Source organism: Psittacula echo, assembly GCF_963264785.1.
Source record: "Psittacula echo genome assembly, chromosome: Z".
Classification (NCBI taxonomy): Eukaryota; Metazoa; Chordata; class Aves; order Psittaciformes; family Psittacidae; genus Psittacula; species Psittacula echo.
In genome coordinates this window covers 64,825,487-64,848,270 of record NC_137742.1, presented here as the reverse complement: position 1 = coordinate 64,848,270, position 22,784 = coordinate 64,825,487, and the positions used below count along the sequence as shown (strand labels likewise).

Sequence of the window (22,784 nt, the reverse complement as noted above, 5' to 3'; positions counted from 1 at the left end):
TTTTTTTCAGCTCAGAGAACTTTGTTTGCAGGAGCCGAATGATTTTAGGTGGTAATAGCTTCATGTTAATGAAATCCTTAGTTTTTCTGAGTTACTGAATGAAAAATATGAGTAGCTGTAGTGACTGAAATATGCCAAGAAATCTTTGAGTTAATTTCTCTAGATACAGTTCTCCTAGTAATTTGAACAGCTACATGCAGTACAGCAAAAAATTTTAAATAATTTTTTCTTTTCTTTTTCAGATTTAAATTAGAAGTTTCTGATAATTTTTTTTTGTTTGTTTTCATGCTATATGTCTACTACTTCAGAATATTATAAAAAATTAACACAATCATAGACTCATAGAATCACAGAATAGTTAAGGTTAGAAAGGACCTTAAGATCATCTAGTTCCAACCCCCCAGCTATGGGTAGGGACACCTCACACTAAACCATGTCACCCAAGGCTCTGTCCAACCTGGCCTTGAGCACTGCCATGGATGGAGCATTCACTACTTCCTTGGGCAACCCATTTGTGTGCCTCACCACCCTCACAGTAAAGAACTTCCTCCTTATATCCAATCTAAACTTCCCCTGTTTAAGTTTTAACCTGTTACCCCTTGTCCTATCACTACAGTCTGTAATGAAGAGTCCTTCTCTAGCATCTTTATGGGCCCCCTTCAGATACTGGAAGGCTGCTATGAGGTCTCCACGCAGCCTTCTCTTCTCCAGGCTGAACAGCCCCAACTTTCTCAGCCTGTTTTCATATGGGAGGTGCTTCAGTCCCCTGATCATCCTTGTGGCCCTCCTCTGGACTTGTTCCAACATTTCCATGTCCTTTTTATGTTGAGGACACCAGAACTGCACACAATACTCCAAGTGAGATCTCATGAAGAGCAGAGTAGAGGGGCATAAATAAAATAAATAAATAAAGCATTATGAGGTTTCATATGTGTATACTTCTAAAATTATCTTTTTTAATTAATCTATTATAAATTAATCAATTATAAATGTTATATATTCTATTATTTTTTTTCAAATTGTTGAAACATTCTCTTGATATGAAAAGCAGTAGCAGACTTCTCTGGTTGCGGTGTGGATGCTAGTAAGTTGCTCCTCTTGAAGATGATGAAAGGATTTTTGGAGTGCTTTAATCCTAGCCAGATCACAGGAGAGATCTGGACACTTTTCTCAAAACTCCATTTCAACGAAAATCCTGCTTCTTTATTTTTAGAAATAGAGGAGTTTCAAACAGAAAATTACATTGGTTTTAATACACTGTGTCATAAGGGGAAGTTCTTAGTGTGTCTCCTGGGATGCAGTGTGTATTTGTGCAAAGTATTTATCCCATCTTTCATAAATTGCTGATTGCTTTTATTGTTCTCTCACTCCCCTCTGTCATCTAGCCGTCCTCAGAAGGTGTGTTTATGTCCATTCCTGCCAATACATCCGCTGAAGATCTCCGCCTGCTTGTATATAATTCAGCATCCAGCAGAGGTGAGTAAGGCTGTGGTAATTGGAGTTCAGCTAGAATCTCAGTGCAGCAAAAGGTATGCAAGAGGAAGTAGCTGTGCTGTTAGCATCATGTAGTGAATTTTCTTTTTAAACTTAATGATTGAAATGCCAGCTCACCTATTGTATGTTTTATTCAGTTCATCTGAATTATTCTATCTTCTGAAATCACAACTTATTTCTGCAACTTCATGCATGCAAGACATCTTTTCTTAACTGAATAGTCTGGCTAGGATCTGAAGTCTGCCTGCCTTGGTTTGCAAGAATTAATCTTACTGTCTTATTCAGGTGCTTAGAATTGATCCATGGATGAATGTGTTTTGATTATAGCAGTGGTCTTTTATTGATATTACTGGTTGTCATAGTTTAAGCCCAGTCAGCCACGCAGCCGCTCGCTCACTCCCCCCGCCCTGTTCCTTCTCCTGCTCCCGGAGGAATGGGGAGGAGAATCAAAAGAATGTAACTCCCACAGGTTGAGATAAGAACAGTCCAATAACTAAGGTATAACACAAAACCACTACTGCTACCACCAATAATAATAATGATAAAGGAAATAACAAGGGAAGAGAATACAGCCACTCGCCACCCGCCAAGTGATACCCAGCCCGACCTGGACAGTGATCTAACCCTTCCGGGTAACTACCCCCAGTTTATATACCAGGCATGGCGTGCTGCGGCATGGAATACCTCTTTGCCTAGTTTGGGTCAAGTGTCCTGTCTCTACTTCCTCCTGGCTTCCGCTTCTCCTTGACAGAGCATGAGACTGAGAAAGTCCTTGGTCAGAGTAAACATTACTGAGCAACAACTAAAAACACCGGTGTTATCAGTGTTGTTCCCAGGCTGAAAGTCAAAACCACAGCACTCCACCAGCTACTAAGAAGGAGAAAAAATGACTGCTACTGCTGAACCCAGGACACTGGTTTGTTAAAAATATGAATTAAGCAGTGCATCTTAGTGATGGCCGTAGCTGTTTAGCCATTGAAAAATTATAGTTCAGCTTCAAAACTGTATGTTTTGGTTTCCCTAATGCAGGAATTTATGTTGATGTTTCCTTGTTTGTTAATAATGGAGTATGGTAGGGGATGAAAAGGGTTCTAGAAGTTGGACTGCATTTACGCAGATCTGGATAGATGGCGAGTCTACAAATTAGACTGTGAAGTCCAGAAACCTCTATTATTCTGATCCAGCTGTTTACTTACAATAGCTCAGTCAGCATGCAGAAGGTCTTTGCCTGAAGGAACTTAAGTAAAATGTAAAAGAGCAAATGAGAGAAAAATGTCCTTTTGCAGAGAAACAGAACAGAAGCCATGACGTATGTGGTCCCTGAATGGGAAAACTGTGAGTTTTAGTTGGCTGTTTATAATAAGAATGCTGTTTTGTGTTACTTTGTAATTCAAAAGTACTTAAATATATGCCTAAATGACTTGCTAGAAAAAAGGTTTAAGAGTGTGCCAGGGAACTAGTATTTAAACTGGCATTTGAGTTGAGTTGAATTTCTTGTTCATGGTAGAAGATATTAGAAAAAGTTTTCAGATTCTTTTCAGGTTTCATACACCTTCTGTGTTCTTCTGAAAAGATATCTACACTTTTATTAATCAGCAAACACAAAAGCTGTCTGTTATAATGGAATGCCACTTTTCCACAAGTGTTTGTCTCAGGTGATCATAGGTGATGTTTTTGACTCCAGAACAGCTGAAGCATATATGGCAAAAGATGGGTTCCCTTTGCCGTAGCTGCTCATACTCAAAATACAATCAGTCTTGAAGGCAGATAAGACTTCTAGACTATATCTTATCCTTCAGTCTGCCATTTCATTACAGCTAGACTCTAAGAGTCCATTTCAAAGGTATCTCATTAAACTAATCAGATAGGAAATTTCTTTCCCCTACTGCATATCGGTGCTGACTGTCATTCTCGATGTGTTTTGTTATTTATTGTCTTTGGAAGTCCACATTGCAGTGAAGTGAGCCACCAGCTATGGTGAAATGGTGCTACTGAGACCTGTGTTGAGCTGAGACAGTAATGTAGGAAGTCAGGAGCAATATTCTCTGTGCTATGATTAATGTGACAGTCTCTCCACATTCTTACTGTCCAGAGGCCATGCTGCCAGATAGACCCGTGCAGGTATCAGGTACTGTGAAAGAGAGCAATCACTCATTGCAGAGCAGTGGATCTCAGGTGAGGAATCCTACCATCTAGCTTCCATTTTACATCCCAAACCCAATATCAGGAATAACGGAGGGGGGAAGAAGTTATTTGCTCAGCCTAATCTCTTTTTCTTCTTTGCATATAGTTATATATATAGAATGACAAGATTATTTTACTTTTCTCCTTCTCATATGTACTATTATGAACCTCATGTCAGGTCAGTGGTATAACTAGATGTACAAACCCTTTACACATTTGTCTTACTTTTGCCTTTTATTGTCCTTGGAGTTATTGCCAGCACAGTTTACGCCATTATGTGCTTTTCAAAACCTGAGTGATAGCTATAACTGAGGACTGAACCCTTAAAGCATAGCAGAGTATCTTTTTAGGTTGTTCTGCTTCCCTGCCTTCTTTCTATAAATGTAAGAATTTTCTGTGTTAAGCATCTGAGAAGAAAACTTAGATTGTGTGTATTTAATGAATTTATATATTGATCTAATGCAAGTAATTAGCTTTGGATTACTTATTATAGTGTTTGTTCTGTATAGTATACCTTATTGAACAGTAAGAATCAAATATAAGGGGAAAAGTTTTGCTAATTGTCTTAACAATTCATAAATAAAAATGGAGGGAGTATATCTGCTGGATTTAATAAATATTGATATTAGTTAGAACTGTGTGGTTCGTTGCAGGTGAATAATGCTATGGTAACAAAAAGTGCCACTAATTCGCAGAAAAATAAAAAATAAAAAAGGCAAAAGTTGTAATGTGTCTAGCTGGGATGGAGTTAACTTTCCCCACAGCAGACTTCCTAGTGCTGGGCTTTGTATTTCTGTTTGGAACAATGTTAATAACACATCAGTATTTTGGCTATTGCTGAGTGGTGCTATCACAGCTTTCCCTCCAAATCCCTCCTCCAAAGTCCGGTGGGCTGAGGGTGGGCAAGAGACTAGGAAGGGACATAGCCAGAACAGCCAACCTAAGCTGACCAAAGGGATATTCTGTACCATATGATGCTATAAAAGCTATGCGAAAGAAGGAGGAAGGGAAGGCAGCATTAATTATTATGGCATATATTTTCTGGAGCAACTGCTGTGCGTGTTGAGTCCTTACTTCCCAGAACGTGGCTGGACGTTGCCTGCTGATGGAAAGTGGAGAATAAGATCTCTTTGTTTTCCTTTGCTTCACATATGGCCTTTGCTTTTCTTTATTAAACTGCCTTTATCTTGACCCATGAGTTCATTTGCATGTTATTTCCCCCTCCTTTGCCATCATGCTTAGGAGGAGCAGTGATAATGTGGCTTGGTGGGCACCTGGAAGCCAGCCAAGGTCAGCCCACAACATAAGTCCTCCAGTGCTATTTTTATTTATGTACTTCAATGGCCAAATAATGAATAAACAAAGAATTGCCAATCACTATTAGAATACTCAGAATAACAAAGGAGAGAGAAAGTGCTCCAGTAAATGGAAATAGCTGATATGCTAACAAACAGGTTATATATATAGTCATATATAGACTATAGTTATCTATATAGTTGAATATAGTTAAATGCAAATGGTTTTAAATGAAGAAAATTATAAAGACATGAAACCTTTTTTAATGTTAGTTTGACTTAGCTGTTCTTAAGCTTCTGTTCTCAAGCAGTTCCTTTTAGCTTTGAATTTTATGTTTATCTTCCTGTAAGCATGGCTTGTTTTTTAAGTTGAGAAATTCAGTTTTCCGTGTTGGAAGAGAATGTATTTATTTGATGTGAAAGGTAATTCTGAAGTAATGATATGACATTGGAGGGAACAGTTGAATAGCTTTCCTTGACTGATAGCTCTTTTGGTTTTGCTTATCAGAGACAAATAATTGATTTTCTTCCAGTTCCTTTATTGCGAAGAAACTGACATCCTAAATATTCAACCTCAGTTTGCAATATTTCTTGTCTGGACAAAAGCTTGTATGTTCCCAGCTGCCTTAAATGAAGGACAGAAACAAATTTCTGTTTGATAAGTAGGGGGTTTTCTTCAGCTGGCAGTACTTCCCTCTTCCTCTACTTTCTGAAGCTCTGCTCCAACACTGCTCTTTGAGATCTGAAGAGCCCCTGCTCTTTATCCAGACCTGGTAGTCACCTTCCTCATCAGTGGCATAAAGGTGTTGGCAGGTGCCTGGTGAACACAGCCTGTATAGCACAACATGGAGTATGTGACAGTGTTGGTGCTGTTGTCCTGGTTACTGTGATGTGACAGTGGAACAGATATGTTTATATTTCAAACTGTCTTTTCTGATGCACCCAGTGCTTTTATTTTAGCACCTGTTTGTGGAAATTAAGCTCTCCACTCATTTTCCAATATAGAGACATTAGGTCCCCAACTTACTACATTAATAGGTTAATGTAATAATTAATGTTAATGCTAGTTTTTGCCTACTATTTATTATTCTGTGAAATTTCATTGTACTTTTTGATACTGATAGCCCAGTTGAAATTTATGCTGATGATCATAGGCTAGTTAAGACCAAGTTCAATACTGTTAATCAAAACAATAGGATATGAATGCATCAAAATTGTTTTTCTTTTCCTTGTAGATTTTTTCTTTTTTTTTCTGTTATCTGGTAAGTTTTTTTCTGTGTCCACTGTCAAAACAACTTGAAAGTAAATGGAAACATTAACAATTCATAGAAGCCCTCCTTGAATTTATTCAAAAGTAACTTTTCTGTTTTACAGGAAAGCCGAGTGTTAAGGACGGTGCCTTTGCTAGCAGCTTGTCTCCCTCCAGACAAGTGTAAAATTGTGGTTGGTCGACGTTTTAGTGAAGACAGGTGAGTGAGATTGCTTATGCATTTTCATGTCTTCTGTAAATTATGGAGATATTTTTCTAATTTCTTTTAGTAAGAACACAACAGTGTTCTTAATTTTTATGTTAAGTGTGCACATTCACTTGATACAAGCGTTTGGTTTCCAGCAAAGATAAATTACATATAATAGTCAGAAACACTTCATATGTCTTCCTCTAAGTTGTCGTTTTTACTGTCTCAATTTTGTGCTCTTGGAAAGTTTAGGTGGTTACTATACCTCTCTTATCTTTTTGCAGTTCTGTTCTAACCTGGTATTAGGTTTGTCTTGGTGTCCTCTTGGTTCCTTTCGTATTAGCCTTGTCTGACAAACCATTTGGTATTACTGAAATATAAGTAATAGTTTTCACTTGAGCGTGGGAGATTGTACTTGAGAAGGGAGTCCCATGGTGAAAAACTCATAGAGAATGTATAATTTTAAAATATTTTCTTCTTAAAATTAATTATAAGAAAGCACAACTTTCAGAATTTCATTATTCTGGGGCCTTGTATAATATTGGTCTCCCATATAATATCTTTAGTCTTCATTAGATGAAGTTAAGTCCTAAAAACCAGTTCTTGGTAGAAATGCTAATGACATTACTACACAGATTTTCAATAAAAGCAAATAAAAATCATGAATACTGATGAAAGAAATTAATTCTAAAATTGAGTTTAATCTTTGGGGAAAACTTTTTGTAGAGCTCAGTGAACAAAATGTCATAAGGTGATTCAGAATAGTACTCCCACACCTTTGTGCTGCCTGTAATAGTAGCTAGAGCCCATTAGAAATATATTGGTTTTCTATTAGTATTCTATGCTAATAACTGTAGTAATTAAGAAGTTCCAGGCTACAGGGAAATTGTTCTATCTTCCCATTAAACCTGAAAATGACGCAACTTTTCATACTGATGTGCACAGGGTGGAACACTATCAATGCAAGAAATAGTATACTATTCTGCTCCTAGTAAATTTCCTTAGAATTTTTTTTTTTTTTTTTTAGAAGTGATGATTGCAGTATTGAAGCTTCCTCAAGTTTGAATCCAGAGGCATTTCTCTAACCTAAAGGGAGTAATTTCTCTAACCTAAAGCATACTGTTTAGGTCAAAACCAGTTGTGGAACATCTCAGCCTCAAAATAGTTTAAGCAGATTCATAATTACCTAGTTGCTGTGAATTTTTTTTTGCCATAAAACATATTGGAAATGGTGAAAGAAATCGAAGTTTTCCTTAGGTTACTATGAATTTTGGTGATCTGACTCATCCAGATGCAGGGCCAAAAGTAATTAGGTGGTAGTCATACATTACGGGGTAACTGGGATGATTGAAAATCAGCATTTAAGCCTCTGATGTTTATGCCAGTGAGATTGAAAATAAGGATTATTATTTTTTCTAAACTTGTGTTTGGATGAAAGAGTGAACATAAAGCACACTTCTTTTTTTTTTTTTTTGTTAGCATTTCCTCCACCCAGTTCTACCTTCTCGGGTCACCATTTCTTGTGATTGAAATCTGATAGAGAAATTATGTAGATTAGCCGTTCTGCAATATAGGCTAATTAAGAGTAAGGTAAAGAACCAACTTTTGTAAGTCTTTCCAGAAGCAGACAGCTAATCAAAGCTTTTTGAAGTTGATATCTTCAACATATAATTGGCACAGTAATGGTAAAGATGAGAAGTGATTAATCCAATTGGTTTGAAGTGCTAACTTGCGATTTTTCCCAGTCATGTCCATTTTTCCTGTGATCTGTCATTTTAATTCTACTGAAAGTATGTAGTGTTTGCAAAGTGACTGAGCTCAACAGATGGCATTTCTGAATTAAAAGACCAGGTCTGGGGTTTGGTTTTTTGTTTATTTTTTTAACTTTTTTTGTATTGATTACGTTCTTTTCAGATATTAGGGTTACTCTTTGATGTGCTAAAATGATTAAAAGTGAACAGCTTGGCATGAGTACTTACTGAATGTTGGTATTGTAAAAACAGCACTTTTGTGAGTTGTTAATATTTACTGTTCAGTTCTTTTTATAGATTTACAATGAACCCAGTGTCACAGTAGTATGGCAGGCAGGGGTATGGGAGGTTAGCATCACTGCCTGATTAGAGATTGAATTTGTATGTAAAAGTGTAAAGTACCTCTTTGTGTGTCTGACATACCTTACTCATATAGATGCAGAGCCTGTTAAATATAGGTACATTTTATACTTTGGCTAGGAGAACAGCATAAACAAGCAAAGGACTCAGATCACTTGTACTAAAATTTTAAAAACTTTTCTGTGAAACAAGTTTTCTTACTTGCACAAGGTCAGGCTGATTCCGTGGTAACCGCAGTTTTCAGTTCTGACTTCATGAAATGACCATGTATCATGCAATGAACACTGAAAAATTTATGGTAAGGATTAGCCAGACCTATCTAAACAGGGGTAGGATCTGGTTAATTTCTAAATTGACAGTAGTTTCAGTTATTTCTATTAATTTATTTATAAAGCTGTTGGTTTTGTGGTGTTGATGCTGCAAAACACAGGAATATATAGAGTGATTACAACCTTGACAAAATATGTTCTACGAATAAATTTGACTAGAGATTTTTCTAGCAACGTGGACTGTAGTTTTTTGAACCTTCTAAAAAAGTGAAAGGTGTAAAAGCTATTTTCTCTTGATATCTCAAAATATTTTTATCCTGTATTCATGAAACAGATGGATTTTGTCACCAGTTGTAATAATTGTAATGTGTGTAACTTAATCACCTTCATTAGGAATGGTAGGAAAGTGTTTGTATGCATTTTTTACCATTGTATTAATTTTATTTTTTCCTCTCTCACTTAGAAACATTGCTTTTCTCATGGCTGCAGTTGCTGTTTTCTTCATGTCATTTTTTTTTTTTTAATTCTATTTTATGTACTGACAACTCATGCCATTCATATTGGTCCTTTTCTGCCTGTCCGCATTCAGATGTGCATAATTTTCTTTCCCTTTTCCTCTGCCTTCCTTGGTACATTCACATGTTGGAAATTACAGATGTCTTCTGTCTTTTTTCCATTCTCATTTCCATTCCACAAATCCAGATAGTATTTCCTAATTTTTTGCCTCTTATACTATTACTTAATATGATTATTTTACAAATCCCTTACTGTTTTCATTGGCTACCACCTATCCAAGCCCTTTGTGTTTGACTTAAAAGTTCTAGGTCTTCCTTAGTTGATGGTATCTCAAATTCTCTAGGATTAGTTAGGATATCTTAGTTCTTGATCAAGACCTATTTTTATTAAATCAGTATCTCTGGTTCAGGGCTTCTGCTTATCAAAGGCATATATAATTCTTCAAATGTAGTGTTCTTTTAGATTTCCTTCTGAGTAATTTCCAGCATCTTCATCCTTTCTGCTGTTACTCACTCATCAGATGGCTTCCAGTTTGACAGTGTTCACTGCCAAGATTATCAGTCTCAAAAGCCACTTCCTGATCTCTACTGGTAAATCAGAGCTTACTTTCTGTGCTCACCTTATTCTCTTCTTCTTCAGTTCTGCTATCTTTGCAGCTAAAAAATACTAAATTGTCATTTAAATCAACCCAGTGTATTTTACAACCTACACTGCCACACATCATGATTTAATTCCTTGAAAAATGCAGATCTTCTTCCAACTATTTTGCTGTCTTTCCTCAATACTGATGATTTTTCTAGGATAATATTGACAGAACATAGTAATGTGGTTTTTGTTCTTGTTTTGTTGACTTTCCTTCATTCCACTCTGCGCTGGCAAAAAATTGTATTTCTCTCCTCCATTTCTTCTTCTATGTTACGTATTTCTTCTATTGACACTTTATCTTCTGATTTCTCCTAGCCTAGTTTCCTCTCCTCTATTACTCGTCTTTCAAAACCTTATTTTAATGGTGGGATATCTTCTACATTTTTATATTCTCTTACTGTTTTGTTTCTGTCCCTCTATCACGATTTTGACTTAGAAAATGTTCTTTTCTGATTCAGTTTTATGTATTGTTTTCATAGAAGTCTGCTTCTTTTCTCTGCATTTGATTTTTGCTGATTATCTACAGATGTGGTCATATCTTGGCCAAATGATGAAAACTTGAATATTTTTGCTCTTTTGGAGTAGGAAAGGTCCTAATTCTCTAACACGTTCTGGTAACTGTTAAGCTTGAGCTTACAGTTCTTGCCATGACTCTCATCTGTTTCAAATACTATAGCATTCTTTTCTTTGGGCTTGGTAAACAGTAGAGTCTTTTCCCATGAAGATCCATCCAAAATCCTGATGAACAATTGTTTTCTCAGCTTATTTGAACTGCTTTGACCTGGTTGTTTTGCAAGTCAGGATGCTATCTCTTGTTGTCAGACTGAGAAGAAATACGTTGTTTTCAGAGCTTTTCTTTGCCTGATGCCCCATCATACCACTCACTCTAGAAATGTATACTTTTACCTCCTGTTACTCAAAGATGCCCGTTTGGTTTTGACTGTTAGTTGACTTTTTCCTGTGGATCTGTTGAGGCCTGGTTGGTTGTCCTGGAAACACTTGTAGAGGTAGTTAGTCTCTGCTTTACCTCACTTTGCCATAGATTTTAATATGTGCATGCAGAATCATAAGTCAGGCTTCCACTATACTGAAAATACTTGAGGTTTGTGCTTAGCATTATTTTTATTATAGGTTTCTTAGCCTTTTACTTAATCTGTTTTAGATTTAGTTTATTAATTACTTTGATAGGGACTAGATATTTTTGGGTTTACATCTCCTCAGTGAACTGATGATGTCTGGTCTCAAAAAGTGAGGGCTTCAGTGCTTGAATAACACAAATTAATTCATTAGAATTTCTACCTCCAGTTTGCATATGGAATTGTAATGTTACATATGCTAATGTAGCAGGGACTATTTTTAGTATATCGCGTTTGTGGCTTTCTAAGCACATTAGTGTGTGATTATGTATGCAGGAACATACATAGCTTAAATCAAATTGGGCCATGAACATACATGTTGGTGTTGGAACATTGGATGTCTATTCTTTTCCTCCTCCTGCTATTCTACCAGATAAATTTGCACTTTTTTGGAAAACTGTTTCATAATGAATTGCATTCAAGTGATGACACTTAGAAAATACTTCACTGAACGTTTTATTAAATATCCTACAAGGGCGGGCTGACTTCTGCATTAAATGTTTGAAATTCTGACTTCGGGTATTGTCGGCAGTAAATTTAAGTGTATGCAACCCCTTTTAGCAGAGCCTGTTTCCTCTGTGTTACACTTGCGCTAGGAGTACTCCAGGAAAAGAAGTCTATTGAAGTCCTAGTAGATTATGAAGTTTGCATAGTAGCAGTGATTAAGGGGAACCAAGATGCCCATTTGGCACACTTGAAAGGAAGATCAAATCCAAAAGTCTGCCCAGTAAAATATGTTCAACAATAAGTTTGGTTTTTATGATACAGATTTCAAGCCATGCATTGAAAATGGAATGTTATTGTTAGTACACATGACATAGTGAGCAAGAGCAATTAAAACGTGTGAGGGAGGACAATAGGGTAGCTAGGGCATCTATTGTCTTGATTTGTCTAGGTAATTATTCTTTCCTGAATATAGAGTTAGGGGTAGTTTATATAGCTGAACATACAGTGAGCAATATGGGTTTCTGAAACTGCAGTTACAGAAACATTTACATTTGAAGGATGTTTATTGAGATACTCTTTATAGAGAGATGATACTTTGAATGCATTCTTCTGGCAGTAGATTTGATATTCATTCACTGTGAACATATTAGGGAAAAAACAACTATAGTCTTATATTCATTAATAAAATATAACTTCTGGAATTTGTGTTCTTTGTAGGCTACTAATAAACTTTTTGCAGGCAATTGTTTCTGAATAATAATACTGTTTGCTCTGCTCAGCCGGCATTTCTGGCATATATTGAACAGAGATAGCAACTGTATCTAAAGTCTAATGTGAAAAATTTGAATTATTTAAATTTGATATCATAATTATATATATACAATTATGTAAACAGCCTTATCACTATTGCTTTTACTTTAATTTCATAGTTTGTGACAGTTTGGGAGGGGTGATCTTGCCTTTTTTTTTTTTTGTTTCTGGGAAGGTAGTCTAATTGTCAAGCCTTCCCTCTTTGCAAATATTCACACTTCTGTAGCTTGCTAATTCTGGGCACTGTGGTAAAATTCTACACTGTAATGAATTATCATGAACAGGAAAACAGATGCAAATATCTCTGCATCCATCAGCCTGTCATTTAGGACAGTGAGGGGGCAATTGCGAGTTTATTTGCATTGCTGTCTGAAATAAAGCTATGCAAATCTCCAGTACACTCTGTACATTATATTTGCTAGCTCTACTACAGTTAAGTAGTTTAGATCAGAAATTAATTGGGGTACATGAGAAAATTTGTAACTTCAACCAGTTTTGAAATACTAAAATGCAAGTTATTTCTTTTAATTTTATAAAGCTGTTTGTGGTAATTCATACTGTAAGTATGGTACTTTTCTACTCCTTGTTTACGAATGAAAATGTTCTTACTGTATCAAATATCAGCTAATTGAATTTTACCACTTACCAAATAATTTAAAACTATTTGCAACATATGGTTCTGTATTCAATCAGCTTTCTTGTAAGGTTTTTTTTTTGTGTGCTTCGATGTCATTGTGTTTATTAAACTAAATATGTACCTTTTTACTCCTTGTCTCAATCAATGAGTAAATGCACCCAGAGATCAGCCTGTTACAGCAGCATGGAGTTGGAACTAGGTGATCTTTAAGATCCCTTCCAACCCAAACCATTCTATAATTCTATGAACTAGTGCAAAATCTGTACTGAATTTTTTTGTTTGTCCCACTGAGTACAAAGTAGTAGTTATTTGATATTAATTTCTTCTCTGTTTAACTTTTCTAAGTTAACTTTGTTGTGGATACTTCATGTTAATAGTAAAATTAGTTGCATTAGTACAAATTATAGAAGAGAAACAGATGTGTTACTTCTTGAAGCAGAACTTGGACCTGTTTTAGAGAAACAGTAATGGATGTAATTTATTTTAAAGGGATGTGGCGTTTCTAGGTATACTTATTGCTGCTATTTTAAATATGTGCCTTATTTCCTGAGCTTCAGTTTCTAATTTTCTTGGATATTTTTGCTGTATTTAGAGGTTTTGTTCTGAAGTTTTCTCTGTACAGTTCTCTGCTTTGTTTTCTTGATATATCTGAGATAGAATTAAGGCATGGTATGATCTTTTCCTAGTATTCTGGGAATGTAGCTTCAGAAATTCCTTCACCTCCCCCCTTGCTCCTGACTGGAGTTAGGTTGCATTTTGAGGTTTTTTTTCTCCACTAGAACAAGTTGAAGGTTACTTTTGCCTCTGGTGATGGCACTTCAAAAATTCTTCATCAGGGGAGTTAGAACTAGATGATCTTTAAGGTCCCTTGGAACTCTAACCATTTTGTCATGGTTTAGACCCACCCAGTAACTCAGCAGCACACAGCCACTCACTCACATCCCCACTTTTGCTCTCCCCCTGGCAGGATGGGGAGGAGAATTTAAAAAATGGGTTGACATAAGAACAGTCCAATAACTGAAGTACAACATAGCACTACTACTACTACTACTAATAATAATAATGATAAGGAGAATAACGAGGAGAGAGAATATAAAACTAAAGGGTAAAGGAAAAAAAAATAGTAAACACAAGTGATGCACAATACAATTGTTCCGCACTGGCTGACCAATATCCAGCCTGACCCGAGCAGCTCAGTTTATATACTGGACATGATGTGCTGTGGTATGGAGTACCCTTTTAGCTAGTTTGGGTCAGGTGTCCTGGCTCTACTTCCTCCTGGCTTTTTGTGGCCCTCCTGACTGGTGGAGCATGAGAGACTGAAAAAGCCTTTGTTGCTACTGAGCAGCAACTAAAACATCAGTGTGTTATCAACATTGTTCTCAGACTAAAGCTGAAAACACAGCACTGCACCAGCTGCTAGGAAGAAAAGTAACCATTTACAGCTGAAATCAGGACACTATCTATCATTCTATTCCTCTTTTATTCCCCTTCTTCAATGTGCTTGTTTTGTAGAGAAGTACTGGCTTTTAGAATGTATGTGTGTTAACATCCTAAGTTTTAGCAAACAAGTTGCAAATAATGCAATACAGGTATTTCAGAAAATGTTTAATTGAATTTTTACAGATGTAGGAAGGAATTTGTTACTGAAATGAAGGTTTTAGGTTACTTAGAGATCTTAATACGTGGCTAGCTTGTGTTACATAGAAGGCAACTTAAGATTCAGTAAAAGATCTATAAAAGTCTGTTAGAATTACTGCAGTTTCTCCAATTTCTTTTTGTACAGGTCCTACATGCTGCTTGAGAATATATTAGAATTCTTAGTCATGATGTATTTGTTATTTAGAGAAGTGATTTAGCCTATGATTATGGTGTCTAGGTATTGCTAAATTATGCTGTCTAGGATTCTCTGAAGTTAATTACTTAAAGATCCTGGGTATAACTTCATCAAATGATTGCTGCTGCTCTTTTGTAGAAAGAATATTCATTTTCTTCATCAGAAAACTGTGTATTGATGTTTTTGATAACGCTTGTATGAGCAGCATGGAAAGAGGTTACTGAATGCAGTGTAAAGAAAAAATATATCTACAATAGAATGTGGCATCCTGTGTTTTAGTGCTTAACAATCTGTTGTTGGATTGTGTTTTGTGGGTGTTTTTTTTAATTTATTTTTATTTTAACTTTTTTTTTTTTTTTTTTGCAGAGGAGTTGGGAGAGGTTCACAATAATGTCTTCATTGAGGAAGTCATTAAATATTTGAGGGACTTGGTGTTGAGGTCCACTAAGAAAGCAAAAACTTGTCAAGATAATGGCTCATGCTTTTCATTTCTCAACAGGACTGTACGTTGGGCTGCCATTTAATTAATTTTCAAAACTGAGCTGCCCATGTTATCAAATATGGCTGTTGGCATATTAGTTAGAAGAGTCAAGTTTTTGAATGTTGAGATTGGTTGAAAATTGTTTTTCTAGTAAAAAAAAGGTAAATATTAGTACCCTAATAGTACAGACAGGAAGTAGGTATCCTTTTATTACTAGCTTATGTTCTATTTTTATTTTAATTTTAGCACAGTACATGAGAAAAGAGAAGTAAATTGAAATTGGTATAATAGAAGACACAATAAAACCAAGCCTTTGTTACCCGTTATTCTTTTTTATTCTAGTTTAAGTGTTGCAGGCTAGCTCCACTTGTGACAGTAATAAGAAACTTGGTATGACATACTAGGGTACTGGTAAAGACAAACTTACCTCTGTTTTATTTACGTATCTATGCTGTAGGAACTAATGGAGGCATTGGTAATGATGTTTTTCATTGGGGAACTTTTCAGAGTTTTTGCTAATGAAGTGTTTTATATACAGGTTTTCATAGATCAAAAATGATTATTTAATAAGCTGTATTTATGACCTTTTCTCTAGTGGATGGTGAAATATTTACTTGTATAAAATTACAAGTTTCCAAAATTTAAAAATATGTCTCATGATTTGATCTTCTGACCAAAGATAATTTTTTTATAGAATTGATCTCTTTAAAGGGGAAGAAAAAATTCAAATTGTGCTAGATACCAAATGTCATTTATCTACAAAAAAGAAGAATAACTAATACAAAAATTTTTTTTCCCTTCTTTCTGGGTATCTCTTATGCTTCAGTTCTGATCCTAAGGGACTGTTTCCAAGATGATAAGATGGAGATGACAGAGGGTTGTTGCTTTTATTTTTAATCATTTTATTGCCTTACGGGAATTATTTGGATCAGTATTCTTACAATCTTCAAGTGTTGGGAGTATTGAGAGAGGCAAAGGCACATGCTTATGACCAAGGTGAAATAGTAAAAATAATGAGAAAAGCTGAAAAATTCCAATTAACCTGATGTTTTCCACAGATAATAAATAAGCATCTGTTCTATAATATTAGTTCTGTTTGCTACTGAACAACAGTGTTGGATTTTTAGAGTTTGAACACTTACATTTTGCATTGGCAAAGTTTAATAGATCCCTGTTGAATTAAAACCATTTAGAGAGAAGCTGAATATAGATGTGTAATAAAAATGTTTATGATACAAAAACTGGATTATAATGAGATAAGATAGTGTTTAAATTACACATCTCAAGAGAATGCATCCCAGAAACAATGAAATGCCACTTGCCTTAAGTACAATCATGAGAACGTATAAATCTGCTATGACAAACTAGTTTGATACAATTCAGGCATGAATTGAAAGATATGAATAGTTCTGCTACCAGAGATTGTTGTCAGACTAAATGGATTATATAGGTCTGCAATGCCTGCTGCATACCAAAATGAAGGCTGAACAGTGGATTTGTATGAGAAACAGCATTGCAAGTATTTCTGTTGTACAGTTCAAGACCATAGTTGCACATTAAAACATATCTTTCAGATCACATCATCTTTTTGAGCTGTACGTAGCTGTCTGTCATGGAAAGATGGATAACAGATAAGAAATTTTGTAATGATGTATTTATAGAACTAGAAAATTATTACCTTGGGATTGATCTTAATTTTAATTGTTGCAATAAATTGCCACCTTGATTGAAATGGAATACTGCAACTCTAAATGATACAAATTGCTTTTTCTTGGGAATTTCAGCATTGTCTAAAGTCTACAAACTGCTAACAAAAACACACAGCTAGCAATATATAAAAATGCAGCAGCTACAATGCCAGGAATGAATTTCCATAGGAAAATCATGTGTTATTTAGTACCTCTTTAAGAACACTGGGAGGGTTGTGTGTATATTGATGATATTCCTTCAGCGTAGTTCCATTATTTTAAGTCATTACATTGAGATCAACTAAAGATCAGTGTTGGCATTTGATATTCATAACAGACATATATATCACAGCATAGCTGGAGAAGTAGAAAGATCCTCAGGATGCCACTGTTACTCCCCTATGAAAGTGAGATCAGTTGCATGCAGCAATGGTATTAATACCATGTACACAAGAGGCTGCAGAATTCTCAGCAGGTCTATTTTAACATGTGAACTTAACTTATTACCATTAGAAGGCTTGTGAGGTTTTGTCCCTGTTTAGTTTGAGTCTTCATTGCTGCAGTTGTACTCATTATTTCTTTTCTTGCCCTCTGTGGACATGGAGAATAGGTTATTTCCTTCCTCTTGTGGCTTTGGAGACTATTAACTAGGTTTCCCTTTGGTTGTCTTCCCTACAACCTTAGTTTATTCGTTTTCTTTGTGTCTTGCTGTACTTTTCAGTAGACATTCTCCATCTTGTTAACACCTATATGTTTGTGGTTCTGCATTTTTTATTTTCATTTTGTAAGAAAGGACACTATTTTAACTGCAGTAGAGTAGTTTTTGAGGTGACCTATATTCTGATATAAGGGCTGACTTGTTTATTGATGCTGGTTGTATTGCCCACATGATTTCATTGAACAGGTCAACTGTGAAATTCAATTTTTTGAGGTTTTACTTATTCCTGATTTTATTTATAACTAATTTTTCCCTCGGATTAAACATCACTTTAGTGGTTCATGTTGGGCTTTTTCCTGCTCTGATATTAGTTAATGTGCTTATTTTTCACCTAGTTTTCATGGTACTCACTTAGACTTGTGCTATGCTTTTATAACCATCATTAGCATCTTAGTGAGTGCTGTATCAATATTCATATTTGCTTATAGTTCTTATATTTCATAGAGTTTATGACATCAGTAAAGTGGCAGGATTTGGCAAAAGTTTTTGTTGCATTTCTTTTTCATCCTTTATATTTTATTCCCATAATTTGCACTTATTTCTTCCATGGAAATAGTAACTTTTTCTGTCCTTTCATATTTATTCTTAGAATTGACCACCAATTCTGTGAAAATCTGTAAACAACTTTTGTTTTTAGAATTCTGTTGTCTTTTTTTCTATGATTCTATGTTTGGAAAGTTTTTTGGAGAGTCTCTGCTAGTTTTTAGCAACCTAGAAAGTAACACCTCTTTTTACCTGAGTGTATCTTTCAGGCAAGCTCTTCTTCTCTCAGTGTCCAACATACGTGAATTTAAAATCCCTTTAGTTCCCACCAAGTGTCACTTATATCACTTGAATCATATTTTTATAATTATATTGCTTAATACTCATTTTACAGTAATTCACAAATGTAAATCGTGCCTTACAGGTGACAAAGCTATTTTCATTATCAGGCCTTTTCAGGTAATATCAAATGAAAACTGTTATAAACTGTTACACTTGTAATATTTCCAAAAGGAAAAATTAAGTTTTCCTGTTTTGTTCCACTCTGCTCTGACAGTAAAGATCTCAGTTAATGATTGCCTTGGCTAGAGGGGAACATTACTGAGCTGCACATCTTTTTTTCCATGTTACACATGTATGAGTGAATTGTGTATATTTGTAACTTCTTCAGATATTTACAGAATCATAGAATAATTTGGGTTAGAAGGGACCTTAAAGATCATCTGGTTCCAACTCCCCTGTCATGGGCAGGGACACCTTCCATGTGTCATGTATTCTTCTGAGATTTTTACTTCAGTGTTGAGTTTCGTGGCTTTGAAGGGTTGCCCAGGGAAATTGTGAATGCTCCATCCCTGGTGGTGTTCAAGGCCTGGTTGGACAGAGCCTTGGGTGGCATGGTTTAGTGTGAGGTGTCCCTGCCCATGGCAGGGGGGTTGGAGCTGAATGATCTTAAGGTCCTTTCCAGCCCTAACTATTCTATGATTCTGTAGCCAATTTACAGGAAGCTTTTAATAACTGCTGTTAATAGTGCACTAGTACATGTGACATATAAGAAGTGATTTGCTTAATTGATTGTCTTCATGGCTATTAAATTAACATAGAACAACTTTGTATTTTAAATTCTTCACCTGGTCCACTTCTTTAATGAGAAAAGTTGTTCATGAAGTAGCATGCAAAGCAAAGTAATTCTAAACCCTACTAAGTCTGGTAATATACTAAAGTGCAGTACCTAAATTAAGAAGTAGGTTCTTGTTGTCACTCAGGAGCTTATACCATTCTTTGCAGTGTCTTTAAGGAAGACTAAAGAGGAACAGACCATTTAAGAGGTCTTTTTCATGTGTAGGAATGTTATCTTTCTTGTTTTGCCCTGACTGACACAAAGTTGTGAATTCTTTAGAAGTCAACGATCTTCTGATCTGTAGAAGAAAAGTACTTGTTGTTTAGAAATTCTGCTTCTCAGTCTTCTCTTGAAATCTGGTGGCTTCGAGGAGCCTGCCATTAGCATGTCCATTCTGACTGGAATGGAAGGTAAAATTCAAGTCCCCATTAACTCTCTTCAGTTAGTCATGCTTCACACTAAGAAGGACTTCTACAAAAGTGCTGTGTGAGGATCTAGAACTGTGATGTGGAATAAGACGTAACTTCAAGTAGTCTCCAATAACCATGCTACTCTTCACCCTCTTTCCCTCTCAGTTTAGCCTCTTGAGCTTACTACTGTACCCCTTTACCATGCCCAGCCTTGACATGTGTGCTGCTACTAGCTCACAGTCATGTTCAAGCATTTGCAGATAAGGTTGAGGTTTCCAACATGTCAGGAAATGTCTATGTTCTGGACACTGGGGAGAAGAAATGCAATTAAACGAGGAACTTTTTTCACTTAATTGTTCTGAATCCAAGTTGTCATAAACTAGCAGACAAACTTATTTGCAGAGATGTTTCATAAACAAAGCTTTGTTGTGAGGCATGTGGCCCAGCTATCTTGTCTACAGCAACTGGTGTCCCCAGCACAAACATCGCCCCTCATTCTACATCTGCACTGCCAAAGTTACGTATCTTGATGACAGGCATGTTATATTTTTGCCATGTTTGAAGTCACAAATACTGTGAAACTGTGTGTTGCTGTATGCTACAACATGGCAAGAAGAGCAAGGTGACAATGTTTTGACTGTGGGCAGCTGCTGTGTGAAAATCTTCCACCATCATAATCAACTGCTCCTTTGGTAGCTTGGACTAGCTTATTCCGGTGTGACTGTTCATGCTTATGCTCCCAGCATGTCCTTGTGATTATCCTAACTCAGCCTTCTACTCCTAACTTACTTCTGTGTTTCTGTTGGGTCTAATATCCCCACATATGCAAGTACAGTTGGAATATAGAATTGTGTTCCTGAATTTAAATAAAACCAGCTTGAATTTAAAAGAAACAAACAAACTAAAGTCTCCCCAGATGATAAAGAGCTCACAGAAGAATGGCTGCAAGCCTGGTGAGGCTTAGGCAATTCTTTCCTTTTAGCAATTTGAAGGACTAGGCATCAGAGGTGCAGCTTGCTACGAAGCTGCTCATCTACCTCCCAGGGCAGTGATCTAGTGTGTGTCCTGAAATTTCTGCCCAGGCATTCTAAACAAGGCAATCTGGACTGCCAGCTGACCTGGTACTGAGTTTTTGACCTCACGCTTGTTTTACAGGGGAAATTTAGGCAGGCTTGAAAAGCAAAAATACATTTTCCCATACAGCACAGAACTGAGCAAGGAGCTTCTGCTGCTGCTTTGAGGAGAGTTTCAACACTGGCATGTATTCTTTAATATTTCATGAGTTGTCATGAATACAAACATCAGCCTTAATGAAATTGTCTCTTGTATTTTTAATAAGACATACTATTTATCTGAAATCACTCTTGTAATTGAACAATGGAATACATTTTTGGTATTAACAAAAATATAAATATTTAGATTGTTTAAATGTGGATTTATGGTGGGATTATATGTGCTTACTTCTAGAATTAAAACTCTGAAGATGAAATCTAATTCCTAGTCCTTTTACTCGCATGCAGTAGTAAGCTTAAGCATACAAGTGAAAGCTTATATAGGGTGTGATCCACATAAGGTGTAGCTCAGGTTTTCAAAATAGCTCAGCAGGTAAGTGCCCTATTTCAGCATTATGGTGAAGTGACTAGTTTTTCACAATTGTTTCTTGTAAGTTTCATGTAAAAACACCTGACTCTGGTAGAGAAAATCATGCCCTAGAGCAGTATTTCAGAAGTACTGTGTGATTACATATACTGCATTACAGTGTTTACCCAAAGCAAGAGTGTAAGAAGCATATTCTTGCTAACCAGCTGTGAAAAGTGATATTGTTGATATGTAGTTGCCATTTGAATGCCATAGCAATTTGTTCAGTTAACAGATTCATTCTTATTTACCAGATAAAACATCAGTCTTCTACAGAGACTTCTAATTTCCTTCACATATCTAATTAAATGCTGTTGAAGGTTGTACATGAAACTTTTTTTGGGGACAAATTCTTGAGAGTGGTAGTATGTGAATAGAAAAAGTGTAATTGCACTATATATCAGCAACAAACTAACAGGAAGCAAAGCCTTAAACCTTAGCAAATACAAAAACTTCAGTGGAATTAACAGGATGTACCTGTATAGAAATACATACAGAATTTTTTTTTTAATTTCTTTTATACAAGCTATATTCCTTTTTAAGCAAATCATTAGGTATTTATGTTTAGCTCATTCCTTCTTTGCTGTTATAATAAGGAAGGAAGTACAAGCGTGTTTTATACATGTTTTAATAAAGCCACTAACACCGAATGTCAGTGTGAACCACAACCTAGAAGGGGTTATGCAGCATATATTTCTGAGAACCCGTTTGGAGTGTTAAATAACTTTCTGCATGTGCTTAGTGTCACTCTAAGATGAAGTTGGTGGATAGTAAACAATTTGGAGATTTGAACTCCTACTAGTCTGTTAAGTGTTATGAGTTCTTATAGCAGTATATGTATAATCAGCCCTCAGATCCTAGGTTAAACTTGTGGGACAAATTTACAAAATTTGTTCGAATCAACTTCCTGTCTTTGCTGCCCTGCTGTTGCAGACTGAAATGATTGGAATTCTTGGATGAATATGCATTGAAAATAATTGTTTTCAACTGAATAGCATTTTGAACACAAAGACTTGAGTTGTAGTATTCATGATGTGAACTTGTAGTGCTTCATAATTGTTATGGTTTTGGATTAGTTTTAAGAATTCATTATTTATTTTTTTAAAATCATCTAAGGGATGTTAATGATTTGAAAACTCTGCTATCCCATAATTAGGACACTGCTCTTCAAGGAGTTGTGTTCTCAAGACAAACATCAGAAAATAATGACCAATTTTCTAGATTTAAACCCTGAGTGCTAAGTAACCTGTTGTGAGATAGGTTAAGCTAAAATGATACCAAATTACTAAAATGTAAATAAAGTTTAAAAAAATAGTGGTCAGAGAATTTCCATGTTCTTCTATTTGCCACAGATTAATCTTACAGATTTCCTGTCTCTATTTACACTTCTTTAACATATCATGGGCATCTT

The 22,784-nt window shown here is 35.8% G+C and overlaps 1 protein-coding gene across 1 annotated transcript in view; it reads left to right on the top strand.

Moving 5' to 3' along the window:
- Positions 1-22,784, top strand: part of DTWD2 (DTW domain containing 2) — a gene marked incomplete at its 5' end in the record, with an annotated part of 94,441 nt that overhangs the window by 29,200 nt on the left and 42,457 nt on the right. Inside the window, 3 exons of the mRNA XM_080638335.1 lie at positions 11-48; positions 1,386-1,476; positions 6,348-6,442. Coding sequence (XP_080494461.1) covers positions 11-48; positions 1,386-1,476; positions 6,348-6,442 — 224 coding nt within the window. The remainder of the gene's footprint in view (positions 1-10; positions 49-1,385; positions 1,477-6,347; positions 6,443-22,784) is intronic.